The sequence below is a fragment of the Thalassophryne amazonica genome, chromosome 12, assembly GCF_902500255.1.
Source record: "Thalassophryne amazonica chromosome 12, fThaAma1.1, whole genome shotgun sequence".
Lineage (NCBI taxonomy): Eukaryota > Metazoa > Chordata > Actinopteri > Batrachoidiformes > Batrachoididae > Thalassophryne > Thalassophryne amazonica.
Window position 1 is genome coordinate 40,866,509 of NC_047114.1, and position 11,304 is coordinate 40,877,812.

The 11,304-nt window shown below is 39.1% G+C and overlaps 1 protein-coding gene across 3 annotated transcripts in view; it reads left to right on the forward strand.

The window, feature by feature from the left end:
• tfr1a (transferrin receptor 1a) overlaps nucleotides 1-11,077 on the forward strand; it is a 98,592-nt gene extending 87,515 nt beyond the window's left edge. For all 3 annotated transcript variants that reach the window (XM_034184122.1, XM_034184123.1, XM_034184124.1), the window contains 7 exons: nucleotides 1,828-1,891; nucleotides 2,265-2,332; nucleotides 6,784-6,857; nucleotides 8,420-8,528; nucleotides 8,636-8,857; nucleotides 8,983-9,141; nucleotides 9,235-11,077. In XM_034184122.1, the coding sequence (XP_034040013.1) occupies nucleotides 1,828-1,891; nucleotides 2,265-2,332; nucleotides 6,784-6,857; nucleotides 8,420-8,528; nucleotides 8,636-8,857; nucleotides 8,983-9,141; nucleotides 9,235-9,477 (939 nt within the window). In that variant the 3' untranslated portion in view covers nucleotides 9,478-11,077. The remainder of the gene's footprint in view (nucleotides 1-1,827; nucleotides 1,892-2,264; nucleotides 2,333-6,783; nucleotides 6,858-8,419; nucleotides 8,529-8,635; nucleotides 8,858-8,982; nucleotides 9,142-9,234) is intronic.
• Nucleotides 11,078-11,304: the final 227 nt, after the last annotated feature.

Below are 11,304 nucleotides of genomic sequence, written 5' to 3' on the forward strand. Positions count from 1 at the left end.
TTCAAAGATACATAAAATGTTAAAATAGCATTTGTTAGCTAATTCAAGGTGTAATTTCTTTAATAAAATTTAGATTTATTTTCTGTCTGTCAATATGTCAGTCTCTGTGAACAACATCCAGGATCGATGCAGTAGTACTGGTTAGTTGAGTGGCACCACGTACAGTCCAAGAATTTCGTATCTTCATTGCAGGTAGGTGAGAGCAAAAATTGACAGTGCACACAGGTTTCTGCAGTCTTGTTTACTGACATGGTTGCAATGTATTCCAATATTTATAGTATTTGTTGCATACCTATTGTTTAGTATGTGTGCTCAAAAGATACCATGGTGGCAGAATTTTTCAGAGAATGAATAACGCAAAAACTTTTATTTCACTACGAGCTGAGTTACCCGTTGCATGTTGCCAGCTTCAAAAAGTAAGGATCTATGATGTAGAGCTTTAAGGACTTTATGAACTTCCTGAACCGAGAAAGGTACAAATTTGAAAGGTTGACCAGCGGACATTAGGAGGCCTTGCACGATTTCACAGCAACAGATCCCACAGAGTCAAATAAAGAGCCAAACAATATAAAATGTTTGTTAAAACGATTCAACATCTACATCCTATCATAGACAGGAACAGTATCCTTTAAAACATAAGTAGGTAGAACCTGAGAGCTTTTTACTCACCGAGAGAGATTTAATAACGTTTCAAAATTTCCATCATAGTACCAATTTGTAGTGAAGCCTCTTGCATGTCTTTTTAACCTCACAGCAGAAAAGAATGAAATTCCCTTAGTACGAAAACTACAGGGTGAACACAAAAACACTCCTTGGTTTCAAATATTTATATCAAACGTTACATGAATAATTTTAAAATTTTGAAGAAGAGCCTACAAAAGAGAAAAAACTTGATGAGTTTCTGCAACTGTAGATACCAAAATTGTAAAATTATTCCTACAAAGTGTTGACACCCCACTGTCAGTTATACTCTCAGGGGTGGCCTGCTCTGGCCACCAGAAGATCCAGTATTAATTTCACTAAGCACTTTTAAATCCAAATTGAGAGCACTTGAGTCCAGCTCCATAATATGCACTTGCTTCTATAGTATGCTTGTAATTTAAATTTTTATCATCTTTTTATTTGCCTTTTGTTTGTGTCTGTGTAAGCGTGTAACTGTGCTTTGTATTTGCTGCTGTTTATCTTGGCCAGGACGTTCTTGGAAAAGATATTCTTAATCGTAATGGGAGTATTATATATATATATATATATATATATATATATATATATATATATATATATATATATATATATATATATATATAAAGTTACTCACGGGATTTGAACCCGCAAGGCTCTAAGTGAAAGACAGACGCTTTACCACTACGCTACAAATACAGTTAAAGAAGTGGGGACGTAAAACACCTAAACTCAAGAAAGACAGAAACGTATTGAAGCGTTGTGAAGTGCACAGACGCGCGTTGTGTGCATCGGCGTATTGTTTGACACATTACGGCGCATTTAAGGCCGTTGTCTTTAATTACGGCGTAAAAAGCGCCGTAATAACTGACAAAATGGCGTTTTTTTACAGCTTTTTTTTTTTTTTTTTTTTTTTTTTTTGGTGAAACGCGACTGAAAGTGCCGTAATTGTGGCACTGTTGGCTTGCCATAGGCATCGCACTGCCCCCCCACTATTTGAGAAGGACTGCCTTAACTTTTTGGACTTATGCCAATGTTTTTTAATTCGGTTGGCATACGCTGGCTAAATCATGTGACAGGGCCTTAATGAGACAGTTTCCCATGCTCCAATTTATTGTTTGTATTTATTTGTTTATTTTGTGTGTTTAGGGTTATCTGTCTTCTCTAAGCATGAAAGTCTTCTCATACATCAACCTGGACGGTGTTGTTGGAGGTACAAACGAGTCTCGTCCCACTTCATGATGTTGCCCTGTTGTGTGGATGGAAGCCTTTGTTTCTTGCAAAACTTGAAATTAGTCTCACACGTCCTTCTGTTTGTTATACAGTTATTCCCTGTAGCACAACACTTGTGTCATAAACATGAACATTTTATTGTAAATGAGGTGGACAAACTGCCTTTTACATGTGATGCTGTGTGATACACTTCAACCAAGGTCACTATGAATACAGAGACAAACAGAAATGACACTTAACTTTAAGTGAAGTTGTGCCGATTCCAAGGCTTTTGCGTTGCTCCTGAGTTCATTTTACAAGCATGTCCATTTTTCTAGGCACAGCCGTGTGAATGTGTTGAACTCCTTTTGCAGGTCAGAGCAGATTTAAAGTGGCAGCCAGTCCTTTGATGTTCGGCCTGGTTGAAAGCACACTGAAGGAGGTAAACTCACAGCCGGGCAGCTTTCAGCAGACGCTAACACACACCCAGAGTTAAAGGAGAATTTTGACCTTTTTGAACCTGGGGCCTATTTTAAGATTGTTTTGTTTTAAACATTTCACTCTGCATTCAAAAGATTTTATCCAGTCTGGCATTTAGTTGGATGATTAAATGGAGGAGATGCACCGTGCAAAACACCACAGCAAAATGCTTCTCCTGACCACTGAATACAATAAAATATTATTAGACATGTTGGGAAGCATTTAACTGCAGAGGTGCACGTGTGTGTGTGTGTGTTTTCCTCAGTAAATGTTTTTACAACCACTGATTAGAAAGCCAGCTCCTTACCACGCCATTCGTCTGGAGCAGTCTGGTAAAGTCTATAATGATGGCAGTTTTCTTTGTTACACCAACGAAGAAGTGGCATATTTTCAAACTCATGGACAAATATTTAGAAAGTATTGAAAGTACAGATGAGCTGATGGCTGGCCAAATTTATTTGAACAGATTATACTGAGAAACGTCTGTCAGACACACTTAAAAGGTTTATTTGTTGCTGAAGGATGTGAAGTTGTGTGATAATGTTATCACATAAAACAAAGGCTGTGAATACAAAATTATCTTCACCAAAAGTTGTGATAATAAACAATCACAATTAATAATTTAGTGATTAGTCAATGATCAAATCAAATCAATTTTATTTATATACCACCAAATCACAACAAACAGTTGCCCCAAGGTGCTTTATATTGTAAGGCAAAGCCATACAATAATTACAGAAAAACCCCAACGGTCAAAACGACCCCCTGTGAGCAAGCACTTGGCGACAGTGGGAAGGAAAAACTCCCTTTTAACAGGAAGAAACCTCCAGCAGAACCAGGCTCAGGGATGGGCAGTCTTCTGCTGGGACTGGTTGGGGCTGAGGGAGAGAACCAGGAAAGAGACATGCTGTGGAGGGGAGCAGAGATCAATCACTAATGATTAAATGCAGAGTGGTGCATACAGAGCAAAAAGAGAAAGAAACACTCAGTGCATCATGGGAACCCCCCAGCAGTCTACGTCTATAGCAGCATAACTAAGGGATGGTTCAGGGTCACCTGATCCAGCCCTAACTATAAGCTTTAGCAAAAAGGAAAGTTTTAAGCCTAATCTTAAAAGTAGAGAGGGTGTCTGTCTCCCTGATCTGAATTGGGAGCTGGTTCCAGAGGAGAGGAGCCTGAAAGCTGAAGGCTCTGCCTCCCATTCTACTCTTACAAACCCTAGGAACTACAAGTAAGCCTGCAGTCTGAGAGCGAAGCGCTCTATTGGGGTGATATGGTAATATGACGTCCCTAAGATAAGATGGGACCTGATTATTCAAAACCTTATAAGTAAGAAGAAGAATTTTAAATTCTCTTCTAGAATTAACAGGAAGCCAATGAAGAGAGGCCAATATGGGTGAGATATGCTCTCTCCTTCTAGTCCCTGTCAGTACTCTAGCTGCAGCATTTTGAATTAACTGAAGGCTTTTCAGGGAACTTTTAGGACAACCTGATAATAATGAATTACAATAGTCCAGCCTAGAGGAAATAAATGCATGAATTAGTTTTTCAGCATCACTCTGAGACAAGACCTTTCTAATTTTAGAGATATTGCGCAAATGCAAAAAAGCAGTCCTACATATTTGTTTAATATGCACATTGAATGACATATCCTGATCAAAAATGACTCCAAGATTTCTCACAGTATTACTAGAGGTCAGGGTAATGCCATCCAGAGTAAGGATCTGGTTAGACACCATGTTTCTAAGATTTGTGGGGCCAAGTACAATAACTTCAGTTTTATTTGAGTTTAAAAGCAGGAAATTAGAGGACATCCATGTCTTTATGTCTGTAAGACAATCCTGCAGTTTAGCTAATTGGTGTGTGTCCTCTGGCTTCATGGATAGATAAAGCTGGGTATCATCTGCGTAACAATGAAAATTTAAGCAATGCTGTCTAATAATGCTGCCTAAGGGAGTGAAGTGAATAAAATTGGTCCTAGCACAGAACCTTGTGGAACTCCATAATTAACCTTAGTCTGTGAAGAAGATTCCCCATTTACATGAACAAATTGTAATCTATTAGATAAATATGATTCAAACCACCGCAGCGCAGTGCCTTTAATACCTATGGCATGCTCTAATCTCTGTAATAAAATTTTATGGTCAACAGTATCAAAAGCAGCACTGATGTCTAACAGAACAAGCACAGAGATGAGTCCACTGTCTGAGGCCATAAGAAGATCATTTGTAACCTTCACTAATGCTGTTTCTGTACTATGATGAATTCTAAACCCTGACTGAAACTCTTCAAATAGACCATTCCTCTGCAGATGATCAGTTAGCTGTTTTACAACTACCCTTTCAAGAATTTTTGAGAGAAAAGGATTAGTATCACTGATGCCATTAGTCATGATTCACCATTAGCCCTGTTAGCATAATTTATCAGGTTGCACGAGTTACGTTATAACCCTGTGGTCAGAGTAGTTACAGTATAACCCTATGGTCAGAGTAGTTACAGTATAACCCTGTGGTCAGAGTAGTTACAGTATAACCCTATGGTCAGAGTAGTTACAGTTTAACTATGGTCAGAGTAGTTACAGTATAACCCTGTGGTCAGAGTAGTTACAGTATAACCCTGTGGTCAGAGTAGTTACAGTTTAACTATGGTCAGAGTAGTTACAGTATAACCCTGTGGTCAGAGTAGTTACAGTATAGCCCTATGGTCAGAGTAATTACAGTATAATGCTTTGGTCAGAGTAGTTACAGTTTAACCCTATGGTCAGAGTAGTTACAGTATAACCCTGTGGTCACAGTAGTTACAGTATAACCCTATGGTCAGAGTAGTTACAGTTTAACTATGGCCAGAGTAGTTACAGTATAACCCTATGGTCAGAGTAGTTACAGTATAACTCTATGGTCAAAGTAGTTACACTTTAACGCTATGGTCAGAGTAGTTACAGTATAACCCTATGGTCAGAGTAGTTACAGTATAGCTCTATGGTCAAAGTAGTTACAGTTTAACCCTATGGTCAGAGTAGTTACAGTTTAACTCTGTGGTCAGAGTAGTTACAGTATAACCCTATGGTCAGAGTAGTTACAGTTTAACTATGGTCAGAGTAGTTAGAGTATAACCCTATGGTCAGAGTAGTTACAGTTTAACTCTGTGGTCAGAGTAGTTACAGTATAACCCTATGGTCAGAGTAGTTAGAGTTTAACTATGGTCAGAGTAGTTACAGTTTAACTCTGTGGTAAGAGTAGTTACAGTTTAACTATGGTCAGAGTAGTTACAGTATAATGCTTTGGTCAGAGTAACTCACAAACAGAGTAAACGGACTGCATTTATATAGTGTGTTTCCATCTGCACCAGACACTCAAAGTGCTTTACAATAATGCCTCACATTCACCCGATGTCAGGATGCTGCCACACAAGGTGCTCTCTACACAGCGGGAGCAACTAGGGGATTAAGGACCTTGCCCAAGTGCCCTTAGTGATTTTCTTGTCAGGCTGGGATTTGAACCAAGGATGTACTATGTACTGAATGATTATGTCCAGAAGGTCATGCTAAAATATCAGCCTGGCTCCAAGTTAATTTATGGTTGAGGAGCTGATGTGATGCCGACACGACTTACAAGTATGCTGTCCCAGTGGACAGGATAATAAAACTGTAAACGTAATAAGTGAGCAACCGAAACAGCTGACATAAGAGAAGTAATGTTAATATCTGAGACTGTAATACCACAAATGAGGACCAAATCCAGGTTGATTCCGCTATCGTGGGTTGGCCCCTGAATGCATTGGTGAAATCCCAGCATTTCTGTAATGTCTATAAATGATTTACTAAGAGGATCAGAAGGCGTATTTAAATGGATTTTGATGCCATAGAGAATCAGGAAGTCATTAGCATAAGTTGTCAAATCGGATATAAAGTTGCCAAATTCCTCCCAGAATTTTTTTTAAGTTGCATCATGGTTCCTTGAAATTTGGGGAGGCCCCTACAGTTTTCAAGTTAGGAACCAGCTGGCCCCTCACTCTAAATTTTATAATTTGAGGAGGGGTACACAGTCTATTGCAGGGCCACAGTTACATGTGTTTTATTTTGTTGTTGTGACCGGTGTGAGGTTCACCTGTGCAATAATCAGCATCTTGATATGCCACACCTGTCAGCTGGATGGATTATGGGGCAAAATTGAAGTGCTCACTCAAATGAGTTTTAACATATTTGTGAACAAATTTAGAAATAAATAAGCCTTTTGTGTGCATAAAAGAAATCGTAGGTCCTTCACATTAATGCATGAAAAATGGGAATGAAAACAAAAGTGATTATTCTATATTTCTATTGAACTTATTTTGCTGGATGGTTTTCTCTGTGTATTTTTAGAATGTTGAAATATGATGCATGTCTGATTTATTTGGTTCCTGTTTTGTTTTTAGGTAAACACCCCAAACAGTGCTGTTCTGACTCTGTATTCTCAGTTTGGAAAGTCTGCAAACTGGGAAAAGACCATGTAAGTGTCACTTTTTGGCTTGTAGCGTAGGTTGATTCAAATCCATATGTTTCCCTTCCTTTGGACACATCCAGCCATTTTAAACAGTGTCAGAAAGTCATTGCCATGTTTGGCAGATATTGGCTAGAAGATTCTCAGCAGGTTGGAGGAGCCTAGATGTGCTTCACATGTAAATTAATAAAAGGATGCTATTTTACAGTAGAATATATGCCTGTGGACAGAGATTTACGTACAGTGCATCCAGAAAGCACTGACAGCTTGCATTTCTCCCACATTTTATGGTACAATCCTATTGCAAAATGGATTAAATTAAATTTTTTTCCCTCAAACTTCTTTACACAATACCCCTTAATGACAATGTGAAAAAAGCTTTTTGACATTTTTGCAAATTTATTAAAATAAAAAACGAAGAAATCACATGTACGTAAGTCTTCACAGCCTTTGCCATGAAGTTCAAAATTGAGCTCAGGTGCATCCTGTTTTCACTGTTAATCCTTGAGATGTTTCTACAGCTTAATTGGAGTCAACCTGTGGTCAATTCAGTTGACTGAACATGATTTGGAAACATGCACACCTGTCTACATATAAGGTCCCACAGTTGACAGTGCATGTCAGACTACAAACCAAGCATGAAGTCAGGGGAATTGTATGTAGACCTCAGAGACAGGATTGTCTCGAGGCACAAATCTGGGGAAGGGTACAGAAACATTTCTGCTACTTTGAAGGTCCAAATGAGGACAGTGGCCTCCATCATTCACACATAGAAGAAGTTTGGATCCACCCGGACTCTTCCTAGAGCTGACCACCCGTCTAAACTGAGCCATCGGGAGAGAAGGGCCTTAGTCAGAGAGGTGACCAAGAACCCGATGATCACTCTTTCAGAGCTCCAACATTCCTCTGTGGAGAGGAGAACCTTCCAGAAGGACAACCATCTCTGCAGCAATCCAACAATCAGGCCTGTATGGTAGAGTGAGCAGACAGAAGTCACTCCTTAGTGAAAGACACATGACAGCCCACCTGGAGTTTGCCAGGAGACACCTAAAGGACTCTAGAATGGCCTTCCCAAAGCCCGACCACAACTCTGTTGAAAATTTGTGGATTAAGCTTAAAAGCTGGGTTTGTGCCAGAATGCCAAGCAGTTCAATTGAATTCTACTAATTCTGCCAAGAAGAGTGGTCAAATATCTGCCAGAATTATGCCAGAAGCTTGTTGCTGGCTACAAAAAGCATCTGATCAAGGCTCCGCTTGTTAAAGGGCATTTAACCAAATATTCATGGGGGTGTGTGTTTATATTTGAGCCTGTGTTTAAAATTTTGATCATGCATGGATTAGACAAGATCAAAATAAGTCCAAATTGTGCACCCAATTCTTGTTTTTTAAAGCCATTAATGATGTCTTCTTTACAATCATTCCACCCTGGCAAACGAACAGTTCAAAGAAAGCATTAGAAGCCCAAAATGACCATGACGTTCATGCCGATGATGTATGTCAACTTTCAACCACAACTATAATGATGTGATTTTGTGTTTCCAAATATTTTATTGTTTTTCTCCTTTTTCTAGATTGGAGTCTTTCAGGTTGGAGAGTGCTGCTTATCCCTTCCTTGCTTTTTCTGGCATTCCTTCAGTCTCATTTAGATTCACTACATCTATGTCGGAAGAGGTGTCTGATGTAAGTTGTCTTTCTGAGGTTTTGTATAATTAACTACGATGATGAACTTGTTGAATGTCTTAACACGTTTATAATCGTTCTTAATGCAGCTGGTTTGTTCTTTGTAGGATTACCCATTCTATGGCACAATGTTAGACACGCGTGAGAAGCTGAATTCATTCACTTCCAACCAGGCCCCCGCGCTGGCGGTGACTGCAGCTCGGTTTGCAGGTCACATGACACTGCGGCTGGTTCATGACCACTTGCTGCGGATGGGTCTGCAGAAGTATGCCACCGTTATTAGTTCACATGTGTTAGACATCAGCAGGAAATTCCGTGTTGTTCAGAAGGTGCGTTCCTTTGAATCGTTTTTTGCGAAACTCTATCAGTGGATCTGCTGTGGAATCCAGAATGATTATTTTAGTCATTATTATTCAGAATATTAACTGTCATGTTGCTATGCTCCTCTTTCCAGTTGCAGCCTCAGCTGTTGCCCAGGGACCTTACAGTGCAGTGGTTGATGTCGGCTTCTGGCTCCTTTAACCGCGCTTCTCGCGGCCTGGCAGAAGACATCGAGGACAGCGATCTGGAAGACATCGAGTTGTGTCGGGTTATCAATGATCGCATCATGGCGGTAAGATAAAACCAGGGCTGATGACTTGTTTTCTCTGATGAAAGAATCAAACCATTACAGTGTTTGTCTCCATCTGCCCCATTCCTCGTTTAGGTGGAAAGGAACTTCCTGTCCCCGTATGTGTCCCCCACACAGAATCCTTTCCGTCATATCCTTCTGGGCTCTGGCCCTCACACTTTAAAAGCGCTGACCAGCCACCTCGAAGACCTCAAGACTGACGACCCCAGCACTGACACTGACCTGTTCCGCAACCAGTTCGCTATGGCAACCTGGACCATTCAGGGTTGTGCAAACTCAGTAGCTGGGGACATCTGGTCTTTGGATAATGAAATCTGAAAAGTATCTCACCTCTTTCCTCCCTTGTTTATAGATTGGCCACCGTCCACAACAGGCATTACAAAAACATTCAGGAAAATCTTAAATTTGCTTAACTTGACTCAGGAAATGGTGTATCTGGGTTTTTTTTTTTTTTTTTGGTATAAATAATATTATTAGCAATAACTTAGATCATTTTCGACACTTTCACTACTTAACCTCCCCAGAACTGTTCCAAAAGCTAAACATTATTGCTAAAATTTAACTCACCCTCATAAGTAGTCAGATGTAGCTATGTAATCCTTATGGTCACATTTTTGGCACTTTTGTCAGAATAACGTTTTGGCAAAAAATGTCCATGTGACATTGACTATATTGATGCTGTTGATGACTGATTTGTACTATTTACTGAAGGTTCAAGTGGAATCAGGTTAAACCTTCAAGATTTTCAAAGTAGATCTTGTTATTGTAATTACAGTAATATCCACATGAACAAAAAAATCACCATGGGGCATTCACTTTTTGGTGCTAGTGATGACTGCTAATTCCTGAAAGTTCAAATGAACTCATTTTCACCATTTAAAAAAATGTTTTGTTTCATTTTTTATTATTATTGTAATTGCAATAATATCCTAAAGAACAAAAATCATGGGACATTAAATATATTGGTGCTAATAATGACTACTTTATAGTGTCTAAGCTTTTCAGTTTGGGTTTTCAAGTGAAAAATGAGGTAACTATGGTCTTTGGTGCTATCAGAAATATTCCAGTGGACTTACTTTGATTGAGGAGCCCCCATGTGTAATGTATACAGACTTATCTCACAGCCATTTTACAATTGAGTGTTTTGATAGATAATGCAAACACAAACCAATATTCTACATGGAACGTAAATACAGAGAAGGCTTTACGTTAATCAGAATCATTCAATAATTGGTAACCCTGGTGAGTTAGAAGTGTCCTAGTGTGGGAAAAGTACACAGCAGTGACAGCTGTTTGTCAGCTTGGGTACCCTAATAATTAGAATTCTGAGGCCCTGTACTGCCACTACTGCTGTTGACTCATTACTTCAGGCCTGAGCTGGCTGTGCAAGTGAGTCCGAGTGCTTGAGACACACCGGATGAATTGTGTTTGCGTGACAGCTGGGTGGCATGTTTATTTTAATTTTGGTCGCCATATTAACAGATTACACCTTGTCCATCACTTGCATGGGGGTAACACCCCAGATGTCTCTTGGGTTGCGGCTACTCCACTGCTCTGGAGAATAGAGGCAGCACATATTTGTCACACGTGATGCAAGTGACACAGACCGATAGGCCGCTAACCCTATGTCGTGGCGCAGCGTCCATTGTAATCATCGGCATCGTCGGTTTATCGTTTATCGTCGATTTTTTTATTGTGACGTCTCAAAAACGGTCGTAACTTTTTTTCTAATTTGGCAAGGGTGTAATATGGATCATTGACATTGTTCCCATCTAAAAATAATATTCGTAGATTCATCCCTGCTAAAAGAACACAACTTAAACCTGTTAGCAGCAGTGGGTTAAGTAGATAAATTGCAGTATTATATATTTAAAAAAATGAAATTGCACACATGCATACATATAGTACAGTAGGATATCAGAAATAGAAAGAAAAATCTGTAGGTAGTAATTTTGAAATCAAACAGGTGTGTGTGTGTGTGTGTGTATATATATATATATATATATATATATATATATATATATATATATACACACACACACCATAGTTCTAAGGAACACCTAAAAAAGAATGTTTGAACCAAATTAAAAAAGGGTTACAATTTGTAAAAACCTGAATGAATTAAGTTGTTTGAACTTAAGTTTG